The 17,211-nt window shown below is 33.8% G+C and overlaps 1 protein-coding gene across 1 annotated transcript in view; it reads left to right on the top strand.

The window, feature by feature from the left end:
• Positions 1–17,211, top strand: part of LOC149900816 (uncharacterized) — a 50,457-nt gene that overhangs the window by 24,274 nt on the left and 8,972 nt on the right. Inside the window, exons 12-35 of the mRNA XM_090112720.1 lie at positions 1,466–1,558; positions 1,981–2,210; positions 2,880–3,078; positions 3,439–3,534; positions 3,987–4,213; positions 4,743–4,962; positions 5,228–5,323; positions 5,683–5,912; positions 6,297–6,516; positions 6,876–6,968; positions 7,311–7,540; positions 8,011–8,212; positions 8,766–8,855; positions 9,258–9,487; positions 9,968–10,265; positions 10,963–11,192; positions 12,545–12,761; positions 13,357–13,449; positions 13,769–13,998; positions 14,525–14,732; positions 15,036–15,131; positions 15,400–15,626; positions 16,219–16,432; positions 17,093–17,188. Coding sequence (XP_089968846.1) covers positions 1,466–1,558; positions 1,981–2,210; positions 2,880–3,078; positions 3,439–3,534; positions 3,987–4,213; positions 4,743–4,962; positions 5,228–5,323; positions 5,683–5,912; positions 6,297–6,516; positions 6,876–6,968; positions 7,311–7,540; positions 8,011–8,212; positions 8,766–8,855; positions 9,258–9,487; positions 9,968–10,265; positions 10,963–11,192; positions 12,545–12,761; positions 13,357–13,449; positions 13,769–13,998; positions 14,525–14,732; positions 15,036–15,131; positions 15,400–15,626; positions 16,219–16,432; positions 17,093–17,188 — 4,365 coding nt within the window. The remainder of the gene's footprint in view (positions 1–1,465; positions 1,559–1,980; positions 2,211–2,879; positions 3,079–3,438; positions 3,535–3,986; positions 4,214–4,742; positions 4,963–5,227; positions 5,324–5,682; positions 5,913–6,296; positions 6,517–6,875; positions 6,969–7,310; positions 7,541–8,010; positions 8,213–8,765; positions 8,856–9,257; positions 9,488–9,967; positions 10,266–10,962; positions 11,193–12,544; positions 12,762–13,356; positions 13,450–13,768; positions 13,999–14,524; positions 14,733–15,035; positions 15,132–15,399; positions 15,627–16,218; positions 16,433–17,092; positions 17,189–17,211) is intronic.

Here is a 17,211-nt window from a genome sequence, read left to right as displayed (position 1 = left end):
GCATGCGTTTTATTGAGTATTAAGATTGTTTTTATGTTCATCCACACATGGTCACATGTACTTGACCGATCATGCAAATGAATGATACAATCACGCATGCCCATATTGGTGTTCCAACATTGCGATCGTGATTAACAGTGTTGCTATGAGAATATTATTATTATAGTGGAAGACAAAAAAAATGTGTGCGTGTACTAGTGTACACACGTAAGAAGTGAAACTTCTTTATGACCTTTTTTTTTCAAAAAATAATTTACTATATGCAACTTTACAGAAATACGTCAATCACGCGCGGTAGGGATAAAAACAAGATGGCGCGTAACCGAAAAATGTTACGCGTAACGAAAAAATGTTATACTAAATTTTTTTCCAACCCCGATAAAGAAGTTTCACATCAATAAAAATATGGAAGTAAAAAAGGGAAGACAAGTAAAGTAGAGACTTGGAGGAAATATTATGTCTTTAGTTAGCCATTTAGGCTACGCGCAGACATACAGCGTTCTGCGTTCCGCGTTCTGCGTTCTGCGTTCGTCAGTTCTGCGTTCTGCGTTCTAGCGCACACAGGAGCCGTTCAAGACTTTTGCGTTCTATTTCGTGACTCTCCGCACGTGAAACATGTCTCTCGAAAGTTCATCTTCCGAAGATGAAGCCTTGCTTTTGTGGAGTCTAGAGGAGTCAAAAAAAAGTAGAAAATGTTGGGTACACCCTATCAACACGAAACGAGATGATATGGGAGAATTTAGTATTCTTATGCCTGAGCTGCTTCAAGATGAAGAGAGATTTTATATTTATTTTCGAATGTCAATAAATAGCTTCAATGAGTTACATGACTATGTAAAATCTGAAATAGAAAAACAAGATACCAATTGGAGAAGACGGACCAGCCATAGCGAGAACGCGAGTTCTTTGTAATTCTGTACAGAGAACGCGAGAACGCAAGCGTTCCGAATGACCGCCGCGGTCTAACTGCGTTCTGTGTGCGCCGGCGCTATAGATCCTTCACATTACAAAGAACGCGGAACGCAGAACGTAGAACGCGGAACGCAGAACGCTCTCTGTCTGCGCGTACCCTTAGAAAGTTAAAACATGGTTAAATCTAATATAATAATCGGATATTCTTTACTTGATAAAGTTTAACCAAGAATTTAAAAGTGCTCTTAAAAACTATCTGAAAAACAGTAAAGAAAAAAAATATTGAGTCAAGAATATAATTCACAACCAGGTGTTTATATATCTAATGCCTCAGTTGTTGGCTTTTTAAGATATTGCATAGCTTCCATCGCGGGCCTTGAGCGCGGGGACCGAATCCAGAAATTCCGTAACGAAAAAAGCCTCACGCTCCCCACTCCAACGGACACGGAGGTGTGGCTTGAAGGCATGCTATGTAATAGCTTTACCGCGGCAGTCCCCGAGTGACACACGTCTTTTTTTATTTTTAATGTAAATGTTAAACTTTAATTTTCAGTGATTACAATTCCCTTTTGGATACTCAGCGTGAACTATCAGGACTACGCCCTTGCATACAGCTGCGTCAATCTAGATTCACAAACAAGAGCAGGTAATTCATAATTTTCTTACAGATTTTAACCGTCTTTTTTAATGCATATTGTTTTTTCAAAAATGTCTGTATAGTACTTTCTTGTTTGATTTTACGCGAGTATAACACATTTACTTAGAAGATTTAAAGATTTTAAAATGTGCGAAAATGTCTCTTTTAAAGATAGGTAGCGTAGCGTTAATATTTAAGTTTTAAATCCCCGCTACATGCGAATTTTGCAAAAATAAGTAATACATCTTTACAATATACATACATAATATGTTTCGTGTTCCCTATAAATTTGTACTAAAAATAATTCCAGGGCAATGAGCCATGTTTTTGTTATTAAAAAAGGGCTTGTCTACAGAAACTATCTGATTTCATAGCAGAAGATCGTCTAAAAGAAGATATATTAAATTACCCTAACCATTTTTTCTAAACAGTTTACAGTTGGAAACTAAGCCGCACCAATCAGCTATCACCAGCCGCCAATACTGCAATAGATAACGCTATATCTAATATAGATGTATTGGATCAAAGATATTATGAAAACATCGACCAATCTGCTGATGCTTGTTTCTATTTACCTGAACTGGGTCCTGGCGAACCAGTTATATTGAATGGTCAATGTGATACTACTATCCAGCCAGTGCAAAATTTCAACGCTTCTAATGTAAGTAATTTATTGGCTGATAGCCGATTTCACAACTTCTGGATATGAGAATTTTGTTAAGAATATTCCTGTGTCACGCGTCTTTCGTCACTAAAAATTTTGAATGAATCATTATTTTGAATGCTACAAAAACAAAATGAATCAACTTTTTTTATTGTACGATTCCTATCTCTCTCAACTTCTGGATGTTTTCTGTTTAGATTTGAAAGTCATATACCACTAATATTTATACTTAGTTCATTTACAATATGTTAATCACTGACACAATATTATAAAACAAAGTCTACTGCCACGTCTCTGCTTATCTGTTCGGGCTATACTCAAAAACGATTTTCAATCTGTTTGCATCATTGGACAGCATGCGTTAGCGTTCTCATGAAAGTAAAAGTTGCTTTGTTTATCAAATTTATAGTTTGAATAAATGTTTTAAGTTTGAGTTCGAGTTTAAATAATGCGGACGAAGCTACTTGCCGAAAGCTTAAATTTGGCTAACCTTTCAGAATTTGGCGCACAGTCGTCTACAATTATTCTATCCCTTGAATATAAACAGTGTTTTTAATTTATTCGGTTGTCAATAATAAATTTGGCTTAATTCATATTATGTAATATACATATATAATATTTTGGAAAATAAAATTATTGTTATCTTATAAATTATCTATTTTCCAGTACCAAGGACGTTGGCGTCTCATCGAAAGCTATCCCAGTGAGTTCCAAACTGGCACTTGCAATGAAGCCAGATACACTCCCGTTAGTGGGAACATTATAGAAGTCGTCAACTCGCAAGTGATCAATGCGTCATTAGCCTCTATCACTGGCTCAGCTACTGTGGATAGTGCTGGAAGGATTACTGTCACTTTCCCGTCGGGTAAGTTATAATAGACTTCAAAAAAGAGGGATACTTCTTTGAGAAAGGGGATATTTATTTTTGTTTATTACTGAGGTAACTTTTCAGTAAGGGGGTAACTTTAGACAAGATGAACCGAATTTGATGATTCTTTTAATTTCAAAGCTAGTGCCACCCGGCTGATTCCATTAAAATTTTCTCTAGTTCTGAGAATTTGGAGGTAGTTTTAGTTTAGGATGATTATTTACTTCGTGGATTATTTCATGATTATATTTGCTTGAGTTTGTTGTTTGAGTAATCTCTAATACAGGGTTAATTATTACCTGAATAATAAATTATTTATATGTATACCTTCATAATGATAAACAAATTTTATTTTAGCATCATCGTCATCGCAGCTCCTAGTATTGGATACAGACTACACAACCTACTCTTTAGTATATAGCTGCGAAAATCTTTCAAGTAACACACGTAGAGGTAAGTTTGTATTACTACGTCATTTAACTAGAAAATTATTATATTAAATAGATTTGTATGAAAATGTAGTTCGTCTATTACTTGAGGAGTCTTAATAAATGTATTTGCTATGAATCCAAATTGAATGCTTTCAAAAAGTGAATCTTAAATTATTCGTTTCTAATTAAGATAATTGTATTTAGGAATCGTGTGTACACAGTAAAACATATAAATTACTAGCGGTCCGCCCCGGCTTCGCCCGTGGTACCTACATGTTTAAACTATCCTATCTCTCAAGTTGGATCGAACTGCACATGGGGTGCGAATTTTATTATAATCGGTTAAGTGGTTTAGGAGTCCATTGAGGACAAACATTGTGACACGAGATTTATATATTATATTATAAGATTAAGATGATTAGAGTTACGCTTGGTTTTTTCAATACTAAGTTATCATATAATGTTTATTTCCAGTATGGAGTTGGAAAATGAGTCGATCAAGAAATCTCACAGAAACAGCAGTAGCCAATATAAACAGAGTGATAAATAACATCCAAGTATTGAACAATAGATATTTCTATAGAGTGGACCAAAGTGACGAAGGTTGTTTCTACTATCCTTTGCCTGGATCTGGTCCAGTTGTGTTCCGTGGTCAATGTGATGTGAACATTCCTGTGATTATGAACTTTAATGCTAGTGCTGTAAGTATCAAAATCTTTTAAATGTGATAGCTGGGTTGGAGAAGTATGTTTTTGGTTAATTTCAGAAAGCTATCAGAAATTAGGGAAAAATGTTTGTCTATTTATAGATTCAGGTGGCATGCTTTCTAGAGAACGAAAGTTTTAGGTGATTTCTTCAAATGAATCAGAAATAAGATCATTTTAAATATTTTCTTCTAGATTAATATCTCTTAATCCGTTATTCTCTACAATGGTTTGGCTATAATAAATATAACTCAATATTGTAGTTTTAATAAATAGACATTATTTTTGATTTGCTAGAAATACAGATAATCAGAAACACTACTCAAAACATTTTACATGCAATTCATTCATTCATCTCTGTAGAAACTTCTTCCAAAATGGTCGTAAATAATTTCTTTCCACATGATCATCCAAAAGCTTAACTAAAAGTCTATCTGAATACTAAAATGCTTCAGTTTTAAATTTTTCTAAATTTCCTTCTAAAATCTGAATAAACAATTAGTTAATATTTTTTTTTAATTTCCAGTACCTCGGTCTATGGCATACAATCGAATCCTACCCATCTATATTCCAAGGAGGATCTTGCAATAACGCCTTCTATTCCCCCGGCACTACAAGTGCTGTTGATGTTTATAACACTCAGGTTGTTAACGAAAGTCTTGATGAAATATATGGAACTGCTGATTTATTATCCTCTGATGGTTCTGGAAAACTTGTGGTCAGCTTCCCCATTGCGGGTACTAATTGTGAGTATATTGATATCTTACATTTTCATAAGCAGCATTTCAGTTGTACATAAAACTTTACTTTTTCATAAGCTATTGTACATACATACCCCAAAATTAGCTTAACAGCTTTAAATAAAAAATATTTAAAAACCGAATAATATCTTAAAATAGGTATATAAAACGGGTTGGATTTGAAATAGTGGCAAAATGATCAAAATGTTCAATAGAATGTTGATGAAACTAATAATACGTATATAATTTTAAGGACTTAATTTTCTTTCAGTGACTACTTTCTCCGATTACTGGATTTTGGCTACTGATTACGATTCGTATGCTCTCGTATACTCATGTGCTAATATTGACGATGAGACCAGACAAGGTAAGTGTTCTTCTATAAATAACTACTGTGGTAAGACAGTCACAAGGGATAAAACCTACGCTATTTTCTTTCGCCAAATTTCATCCTAATCCGTGAAAAAGAGAAAGAAAGACACATAAATATTCTCGCATTTATTATTATTAGTGAGGAATATTTCGATATGTAAATCTGTCCTAATCAAAAAATAAAAAGATAATAAATGAAGAAGATAATATAATTTGACTCCAGAAAATGTATAAAGAAGTATTACATAATTTATGATTCTCCTCCTGGACTTGGAGGAGAATCAAATACGATTGAAAGTTTCAACATAATACAAGTATCCCGCAATATGTAAAGGTTATTTATTTATATTACAGTATGGAGCTGGAAGCTTAGCAGAAACAAAACTTTAACAACACCAGCTTCAGTCGTTATGGACAATATCATTAAAGATATCCCAGTTCTCGACCAAAGGTATTTTGCGGAAAATGACCAAAGTCCAGAAGGTTGTTTCTACTATCCCGAACCAAAACCGGGCGTTGTTGTGGAATTCCCTGGACAATGTGATGAGAGTATACAAGCAGTTGCTAATTTTAATTTAACAGGCGTAAGTACTGTATTTTGTGACTTTTGAATTTTGATACAGGAAGGTACGGATTCGTTAAGATTATTTAGTTTAAAAAGCAAATGGTGGAAATGTACCAAAATAAAATAATGTAATAATTTAGGTTAAGTATTTTGGCTGTAGTATTTTGGCTTGCTTACTGGCATACTGATAGAAGACAATAAAAGAAATTGATTCCAAAGCAATTTTTGCCATTTTGAATATGTAAAATAGGTTTTCCTTCCTACCTTTCGATATAAAAAATAGTTGTCTTGAAAGGAAAACTATCAAAAAAGTTAAAGAAAACCATATTTAATTGTTGCACCAATTATAATATATTTAGGTATACTAATTGTTAGTTTAAAGTGTTATAATTGTTTTTTCTAGTTCCAAGGCACCTGGTACGAGGTACAGGCTTATCCAAAGGAACAACAAACTGGACAATGTATCAACCATGAATACAGTCTCTCTGGGACAAATAGTTTATCTCTGATTTCTTCTTATGTTATAAATCAATTGTTGGAATCGAGTTCCAGCCAAGTGACTTTCACATCAGCCCAGGATACTAGTGGAAAACTTACAGTCACTATGAATTCTGGAGGATCAGGTAAGATATTTAATATATACAATTTAAGAAGTTCTGTTCAGTTGTTGAATTTTTTTTATCGATAAGAACATGACGGTGATAAGACATGTTGAAAAAATTGAAAAAAAAAGATCACGAGGCGGGATTCGAACCCGCGTCTTTCACCTACAGTGATAAGACTACCAACAGTTACGAATACTGCATAAATTTGGATCTATAACGTTTACGCGATTGGATTTAGTTACTTTTTCAGCCAATTAATTCTTTTTAATCTTATTAAAATAAAATATACTTGATGCACCTTTAAAAAAATTCGTCAACCGAAGTATAATATCTTCACTAACTTTTACTTCTTCTATAATGTATTATTTCTCTTTCAGTTATCAGTTTTCCATTTTGGATTTTAAGCACGGATTACAAAGATTATGCGTTGGCGTATTCTTGCATTAATGTTAATGAGGATTTCAGAAGAGGTGAGATTTTGAAAATTCCCTTATAAAGGGGTATAATATAATTTTTAGTCTGGTTTGTATTCAATTCTTTGATTCACATAACCTTAGTAGAAACATTCCAAGCTGTGTTCAACTATTTCATTTTACAACATTTTTTTACATATTTTAAGCTATTGCATAGCTTCTATCGCGGGCCTTGAGCGCGGGGACCGAATCCAGAAATTTAGTAATGAAAAACCTCCCGCTCCCCACTCCGACGGGCGCGGAGGTGTGGCTTGAAGGCATAGCATGCAATAGCTTTACTGCGGCAGTCCCCGAGTGCTACACGTCTTTTTTTATATTTTTTATTTTCTTCATTTATAGTATTCAGTTGGAAGCTTAGCAGAACACAGAGTCTATCTGCACCAGCAAACACAGCTATTACCAACGCCATATCAAATATAACCGTTCTCAACGAAAGATACTATGAAGCTATCAACCAATCTGACTCAGCTTGTTTCCATTTACCAAAACTGACTCTGAACGAGCCTGTGATTTTCCCTGGACAGTGTGACCCTAATATTGCTGTTGTTCAGAACTTTAACGTCAGCAGAGTAAGTAGGATTAACTAATATATTATGTAACAGATAATCTATTACTGTATTAATATTTAAATCGATGTGTAAGAAAAGTTTAATTGATTCTAAAAAAATAATAGCTTCTCCTAATAATCGAGGAGGACTAGTTGACCTGACAGACGGGTTCCTGTCTTCACACATCCTGATAGTCGTTAAATTTTATCAAAACTTCAGATTTTCATTGACCATTCCAAGCTATGTAAGATAAATTTAATTGAAAGCAAAATAATAGCTTATCTTAATAAATGTGTAATAATTAGCGTAAAGGGTTCTTGTCTTCATATTCTGATAGTTAAATTTTCTGAAAACTTGAGATTTTTCATTGACCTTTTCAATGGCCATCTAGATTAATACAGTAAGAAATTAAATCAGTAAAATACCACAGTTTTTCGTTCTAAGTTTTATTCTAAATGGTCATTGTAAAACATGTAAATATTTTATTACAGTATCTAGGTGAATGGCGTATGATTTCCACATATTACGCTGAACAACAAATGGGAGAATGTAATCGAGCCGAATACACATTAAATGGCGGTGTTGTACAATTAAAGAATAGCCAAGTTATTAATGAAGCCCTGAACTATGTCACTGGTACAGTTCAGGCTTCAAGTGATGGTAGTGCAAAACTTCAAGTACAAATTGGAACCAGTAAGTAATTACTACACTTTATTGTAATACAGTCATTAAATAACAAGAAACAATAAAAAGAAAATATGGTACTAGAAAGATGTAGTACAATTGGCGGCCTTATCACTAATCAGTGATCTCTGCCAGGCAACCAAGCGGCAAAAAAGCGAAATATTTAGAATTGTGATACACAGGAAGATAAAACCGAAAGAATAGAATAAATTCGATTGCTCTGGATGTATCAGAGCCAAGTGGTCAGGCGTTGCCTCGGAATGGCAGAAGACGTAGGTTCGAATCCTGCTGAGTGATCGAATTGTTTTTATTATTTAAAATTATAAGTATTGGGATAACTGGTTCTAGATGTACCTACTAGAATTCAAGATCAGTTATTTTTTTTTTTATTTAACTCGTAGTAGAATTTTGTTCACTAGACTATTTTTAATGATCAAAAATAGTACCTTCAATCCGGACTTTAAGGTTTATTTCTCTTGAAACAATATTTTTGACATAAAATTAGAACTCTTTTAACACAACATGCCTCAATCAAACTTTAATTCTATTCTTAATGTTTTAGATACTGCAAGCCTTTGGATCCTGGACACAGACTACGATAACTACGCCATTGCGTATAGCTGTAATAACTTGGCAAACAACCAACGCCGAGGTAATTTTATTTATTCTATAATATAATTTCTTTCACGTTTTATTTACGAATACTTGGACTATAGAAAAGTAATGTTCCGAAAGAGAAATAACTTTTTTATCTTGTATAATGCCATAAAAAAGTAGGTAGGTAAATTATGTAGGCGTGTTATCAGTTCAGAAATTGGTTTAAGATGTGTTGATAAGATATAATGCTATGGAACAGCCAAAACTTCAGTTCCGCAAAAACGTCCTATAATAACAAATACCACCAAATGTTATCCTTAAAATCGTTATCTGTGTTTTCTTTGGATTTATGACGTCTTGGGTCAAGTGTATCAAATCCGAATCGATTGAATGTTCTTAACAGGCAAGAAGATGAAAAATTATTTATTTTCTTTAATTTATCCTTGTTCGTTCCCAGTCTTTAGCTGGATCCTCAGCAGAACGTCAGCACTCCCTGCTGCTGTAGTCCCTAATGTCAACAGAGTTATTGACAGTATCGATGTTTTGAATAACCAATACTATCAAAATGTGGACCAATCAGACGCCGCTTGCTTTTACTACCCTGATCCTCAAGAAAACACTCCAGTTATCTTCAGAGGACAATGTGATGAAAATATAACTGTTGTCACGAACTTCAATATAGTAGCGGTAAATATATTGAGTGAAAATGCTATAGATAAAATAGTAGTTTGTTTAATAATAATAACATTTTGAGTTTGCGTTTGGAATATTTGACCTACAACGAACATTGTCCTTATTGTTCTCCTGAGCTTACGTGTTCTTACAAATAGTAGATATTTTAATATAGATATTTTAACAAAAGATAAAGCGCCCCTTGCCATTGAAATAATTTAAAATTATTGTTACTCTTAGAAAAAAAATGTGTACACATCTAAGAAGTGAAACTTCTTTATGACCTTATTTTTCAAAAAATAATTTACTATATGCAACTTTACAGAAATGGTAGGGATAAGAAAAAGATGGCGCGTAACGGAAAAAATGTCACGCATAACGAAAAAATGTTACACTAAATTTTTTTCCATCCCCGATAAAGAAGTTTCACTTCAAAAATGTATGAAACCAATAGATTATACAATGTAACCTGACTAACACGTATTATTTTTTCAGTACATGGGAGAGTGGTATGACGTTTCCTCATACCCTACTTCCTTCCAAGCTGGTACTTGTAACACTGCCCAATACACGCTCCGTGGTAGCGAAGTCGATGTTCTGAACACTGAAGTGAGAAACGAGACATTATCTTCAGCTACTGCAATTGGAACATTCGCTGGAGCAACAAATGTCGCTAAACTGTTGGTCGACTTCGGAGCAGGAAGAGTCACCGACTATTGGGTGCTCGCTACAGATTACAACTCGTATGCTTTAGTCTACACCTGCAGAAATATCGACAGCGAACATAGACAAGGTATGAAATACGTACTAATTAGTAATACGTAGTAAGTAATTAGTCGAAAGCACACCCTCCATTCGGTCTTGACAGAATACCAGCGCTGTAGTCGCAGCTTGCTGCGATTATGGCAGAAAGCTGAGTCAAGACCCTTTTCTGGAAATGCAGTGCACACACAGTACCAGATTCTCAACAAACATGGCGTCTAATTTATGTCTAATTTTATTATGTATCGTACTTTCTTTTCTTCTATTTTGTGCTTTCTTCTTGTGTGTGTACCTTTATCTAGAAATAAATGTTTTTTCTTTCTTTCTTTCTTTCTAATTAAGGACTTCGAACTTATCAATTACTAGCTGCGCTCCGCGGTTTCACCCGCTTGGCTTCACTCCTGTTGGTTTTAGCGTGATGATATACAGGATGTAATCGTTAAGTGTGCACATTAAAGGGCTTTCGATATCAGTTTAAAGTTTTTTGATATCTGCAATAGTTATGGAATAATCGCCTGTGCACACTTAACGATTACACCCTGTATAGCCTATAGTCTTCCTCGACGAATAAATCTAACACAGGAAGAATTTTTCAAATCGGACCAGTAGTTCCTGAGATTAGCGCGTTCAAACAATCAAACTCTTAAGCTTTATAATATTAGTATAGATTAAATAATTGAAATAATTTGTTCCAAACTATGTGATGGATTCTACAAATTTTTTTACAGTGGGATCTTGGAAACTAAGTAGATCAAGACAGTTGGAAGCAGCTGCTGTAACCGCTATCAACAACGCAATGGCGAATGTACCAGTACTTTCTGAACAGTATTTTATTCCTAGAGACCACAGTAGTACAGGATGTTTCTACTATCCAGAGCCAGAAACTGCTTCTCCTGTTATTTTCCCAGGACAATGTGATACAACCATCCAAGCTATGCCCAACTTTAACTTCGCAAGTGTAAGCATGATCGATCTATTAAAAAACGTGTGATCTGAGCATACGTGTCAGAAGTGAAACTTCTTTGGCAAGATTTAAAGATACCAAAATTGTCGCCTTACTACGTGACGGTATTGCTATAACGCGATATTGAAATTTTACTCTCAACGCGCCTAAAGAAGTTTCACTTCAATAATATTTGTAAATGCGTTTCAACTGGTATGCAATTGTATGAAACTAGCTTACCTGCTTACCGCCCGCGGCTTCGTCCGCTTTGTCTCAAACCTAATACCTATGTAATTAAAGGAGTAGGCTAAATAAACTTTCATTAGTAAGTAAATAAAAAAAACCCAAAGTAAATCTATTTATTAAGAACTTCATTAAAAATATATTTTTTTCTTAAATTTAAATGTAATCCCACAGTAAACATTCCATAATATTTATAACATACTAGCGGTCCGCCCCGGCTTCGCCCGTGGTACATGTTTACGTTTTCTCTACATAAGAACCATCTTCGTACTTCAAGGAATATAATAAAAAAAGAATTATCGAAATCGGTTCAGCCGTTCTCGAGTTATGCGCTTACCAACACATTTTGCGATTCATTTTTATATATAAGACTAGCGGTCCGCCCCGGCTTCGCCCGTGGTACATGTTTACGTTTTCTCTACATAAGAACCATCTTCGTACTTCAAGGAATATAATAAAAAAAGAATTATCGAAATCGGTTCAGCCGTTCTCGAGTTATGCGCTTACCAACACATTTTGCGATTCATTTTTATATATAAGACTAGCGGTCCGCCCCGGCTTCGCCCGTGGTACATATTTACGTTTTCTCTACATAAAAACCATCCTCGTACTTTAAGGAATATAATAAAAAAAGAATTATCGAAATCGGTTCAGCCGTTCTCGAGTTATGCGCTTACCAACACATTTTGCGATTCATTTTTATATATAAGATTATTTCAAATCAAAATCAAATCAAATTTTATTTATTATTAAACATACATACATACAATTACAATTACAATTTATTACAATATACAATTAATATTCATGTAAAATTATATAAATAAAAATTTATACAAGCCAATGTTTCCCTAGCTAGGTTACTGGGCAACCTGTGTTTAGGAGAAACAGCTTGCCTCTAAAATAAATTCACAAAAAGCCTCTTAGCAAATACTTAATTATATACATAATATAATAATAAATAATATACTAAAACCTTCCTCTCGAATCATTCTATCTAATAAAAAAAACCGCAACAAAATCGGTTGCATAGTTTTCAAGATTTAAGCATACAAAGGAACATAGGGACAGAGTATGCGACTTTGTTTTATAATATGTAGTGATTATGATCAATATTATTTCAGTTCCAAGGACTCTGGCATGAGGTCTATAAATATCCCACAAGCCGTAGTTACGGAAAGTGTATCAACCAAGAATTCGGTGCTTTATCCGGAAACTCAGTCAACGTTGTATCAAGACATATACAGAATGAAACATTATATGAAACCAGTAACACTGCTACAGTTAGCACTACTGATGGTAGTGGACGCTTGACAATCACTATCCCTAGTGCTAACGGACGTAAGTATTTAAAACTAGCTGCGCTCCGCAGTTTCACCCGCGTGGCTCCGCTCCTGTTGGTCTTACCGTGATGATAATATATAGCCTATAGCCTTCCTCGATGAATGGGCTATCTGACACCGAAAATTTTTTTCAAATCGGACCCGTAGTTCCCGAGATTAGCGCGCACAAACAAACAAACAAACATACTCTTCAGCTTTATAATATTAAGTATAGATTCGTTTATCTTCTTGTGTTATTCAAATTTCTAATTCGTGTGGTTCAGTTTGTTGAACAAATGCTATGAACGATTGAGTTGTTACTAACAACTAATGACATGTTGAATTTGATATTTTTGGTTTTATGGCATTCAAATGCTTTATAAATATAAATTTATAAAGAATAGAAAAAATTCGATCACGAGGTGGGACTCGAATCCATGACATAACATTAGGTATTGAACTCATTTTGTCTAAACTAAAGTTACGATAATTAAGTGTCTTGTTTTAAAATATTAGATTGGTCTTGTACTTAACTATAATTATTTAGAACAAAACAAAGTTCTCTTGTTAAATATTGTCACGATTTATAACATCTGATTGCTTTTTTATTCTAGCTGTAACGATTCCATTCTGGATCCTAAGTACTGATTACGGAAATTACACCTTAGCTTATGGTTGTGTCAACATCAACTCGGAACAAAGAAGAGGTAAGTTTGAAAAATCTTCCTGATTTGTAATTTTTAAACAAATTTCGATGCGCTTTTTATCTTCGTACTTTATAATTTAACTAGCTACTACCCGCGGTTTCACCCACGTTGCTCCGCTCCTGTTAGCGTGATGATAATATATAGCCTATAGCCTTCCTCGATAAATGGGCTATCCAACACCAAAAGAATTTTTCAAATCGGACCAGTAGTTCTTGAGATTAGTGCGTTCAAACAAACAAACTCTTCAGATGTATAATATTAGTACAGATTATTATAGATTATAGATATAGATGTGTATTTAATAAATTTTCCATTTCAGTGTACAGTTGGATATTAGGTCGAAGGAAATCCATACCTTCAACAGCATTCCCCATTATCGAAGAGAAATTCAAAGAGATTCAAGTTCTGGACTACAGATACTATGATGATGTGGACCAATCGGACCTCGCATGTTTCTATTTGCCAGTTCTAACCCCCCAAGACCCTGTCATTTTCCCGGGACAATGTGACCAACATATCCAGGCAATTCCCAATTTTGACCCTGCAAGGGTAAGATTTTGGTGATATTTTGTTGGTTTTATTAATTTTACGACTATAGAAAACTTAACACTGAATATTAATTTAAAATAGACTTGGTGGATTTTGCCTTCGGATAAATTTATTTCCATAAATTTTTGTAGATGTATTAATCAAGACGTAACTCAAATAGCGGATTCTTGTTTCTGTTGTGTATATTATTGAGGGCTTGTGATCTCTTACATTTTTTTTAATGTTGTTATAGCCTAAACACTAAAAAAATGTGTGCGTGTACTAGTGTACACACGTAAGAATGGAAACTTCTTTATAACCTTATTTTTCAAAAAATAATTTACTATATGCTATAACTTTACAGAAATACGTCGAATCACGCGTGGTAGGGATAAGAAAAAGATGGCGCGTAACGGAAAAATGTCTCGCGTAACGAAAAAATGTTACACTAAATTTTTTTCCAACCCCAATAAAGAAGTTTCACTTCAATAATTTATTAGCCCTATTTCTGCCTGTCTCATATTTGATTTAATTGTTAAAATTTTAGTACGCTGGTCGCTGGCGTCTTCTAGAAACTTATCAAACCGATTTCCAAAGTGGTGCGTGCAATGATGCGACATATACTGTGCTACAAAACAGAACAGTATTGGTTAGAAACACTCAAGTTGTGAACGAAGCCCTTCAAAGTATAGAGGGTTCAGCTGAATTGGCTAGTGTTAGCGGTGCTGGAAAACTGTTTGTGACCTTCCCAAGTTGTAAGTATTATATATGAACTTCATAGAGTTATGATTGAAGATGAGGTAGATTTTTTTATTGCACTGGAGTAATATGTTAATTGTACAGTATTTAATGATGCTAAAAATATTTAATTTTGTAATATTGCTGGGGGTAGACGTTAAAATTCGTGGAGGGAAGTATTGTTTGGCGCCTTTTAAAATAAAGAAATAAAATTTTATGTCAATCTACATCTTAAAAAAAATTCTCCTTAAAACTTAGTTAACTTATCCTAAATACTATAGGTACTTAGATAAAGCAATTAATACATTTTTATCTTTTAGCATCCGAACCGGCTAATTACTGGATTTTAGACACCGATTACGAAAACTTTGCCCTAGTCTATAGTTGCAGGAATTTAGAAAATAACAGAAGAAGAGGTATGTTTTAAATATAATTCTTTGAAACTCATAGAAAAATTTTAAATGATTTTTTTAATCAAATAAGAAAAAAATTAACCTTAGAAACCATCTTTTTGCTAAATCTCGATTACTAAATAAGAAATTTCCCAGTTTCATACAATTTGTTCCAAGACAGTTCTTCGTTGATTTTACCACAGTCATGTTGTTCTACCATCATGCGTACAGGACTACTACCTATATTTCCGAAAACTGAGTATCAAATAAATTCAATTTATTTTCATTGCAGTATACAGTTGGAAACTAGCCCGATCACGTCAATTCACAGCAGCTGATAACAATCGCATGAATGCTATCATCGATACTATAGATGTACTAAATAGCAGATATTACAATAACGTGGAACATTCTGACTCCGCCTGTTTCTACTATCCCGAAGCTGATGGAAGTGCTCCAGTTTTCAGAGGACAGTGTGATGAAAATATCACACTAGTCAGCAATTTTAATGCTGCTGAAGTAAGTTTTAAGTATTGTATTATGTTTATGTTTAAGAATGATGACGATTCATTAAAAGTACTTACTTTTAAAGTGAAACTTTTATTACATCGTCTCAAACTTTTTGGTCTGTGTAGCGCATGTCGCGTGACGGTCAAAGCAGTGTTCGGAAAGTTTCATTTTTACCGTGGTTTCATAAAACCACACAACATTTTTTTATTAAAAGTACTTTTTCTTTGATTTGATTTGATTTTGAAACATGAGCCTTTATTATGTTTAGAAGAACGATAACGTCCTAATTTTACTGACCAATTTTAAGTCGGAAATTGAATTCTTTATTTCATCATATTATAATCACTATAAATAAGTCTCCTCAGGATTGAGTCATTAATCTACTATCCTAGCATTGTGCAGGTTGGTAGATATCACATGTTTTCAAACGTTTATAGTATCATGATTCATGGAATATAGGTTTCCTTGCTTCCTTAAATGATTGCAACAGTTTTGATAAAGTTATTTTAAAGAAGTCAAAAATCAATTTCTTATCACTTTCGTATAAGAAGTATAGAATAAGTTCACAATTAATTTTACTCCAAATTACCCATAATTCCAGTACTTGGATACGTGGTATGACATCGAGAGTTATTCAACCGGCTTCCAATTCGGTACATGTCCGACTGCCACATACACACTAAACAGAGATGTCGTCGATGTTTATAACACAGAAGTAGTGAACCAAGTTCTATCATCTATTAATGGTGTTGCTGTTCCTTATCCAGATGGTTCTTCCAGATTAACTGTGTCCTTCCCCATTCCTGGAACTAATTGTAAGTATTTTTGAAGTGAAAACTTCTTTAGCTTTCCTGAAATAAATAAATAAATTTAGCGGCGTTGAGCACTTTTTCTGTAATGGGTATAAAATCTTAAACTCGCGTCAGGACACGTGACGGATACCATTCCAAAATATCAAACATGCTCAACGTTAATAATCAAGTTTTCACTTCTGCCGGTACTCCCCCAGTGCAACCCGTCTTTTTTTTTAATTATTGTTTGGTGTACAATTAAAAAGTATCAAATAAATAAATATTTTGAATTATATTTGCTATCAGTATGATGTAATAATACCGTACAGTAAGATCAATTTTTGCAAGATATACAGTGGTGGACGTATAATTAGAAACACCTAATACGATTAATTTGTCATATGAAATAAATAGCAATTTCTTTTGAAACTAGATAAACGGGTATTCTATTGCATATGAAATAATATTGTTACACAAATGTTAAATACGTTTGATGACTCATTCATCGCCTTAGGTGTTTCTTATTATTCGTCCACCACTGTATGATTGCTATTAAGATTTCAGTTTACAACTTTACATGTAAATTCTTAAATCTACAATCAAGAAATTTTGACGGTATAACGTTCTTATTATATGTATATTTGGATATCTATTATCTAACAAAAATGAATATTTACTTTTCAGCGACTACGTTTTCACCATATTGGGTATTATCCACCGATTACCGCAATTACGCTTTAGTCTACTCTTGTGTTAACATTGATGATGAACACAGACGTGGTAAGTTTCTTTAACATAATATC

This window comes from Colias eurytheme, chromosome 18 (genome assembly GCF_061535395.1).
Source record: "Colias eurytheme isolate Ceu_HAF_F1 chromosome 18, ilColEury1 Martin Lab GWU primary, whole genome shotgun sequence".
Taxonomy (NCBI): domain Eukaryota; kingdom Metazoa; phylum Arthropoda; class Insecta; order Lepidoptera; family Pieridae; genus Colias; species Colias eurytheme.
This window is presented reverse-complemented; position numbering and strand designations above follow the sequence as displayed.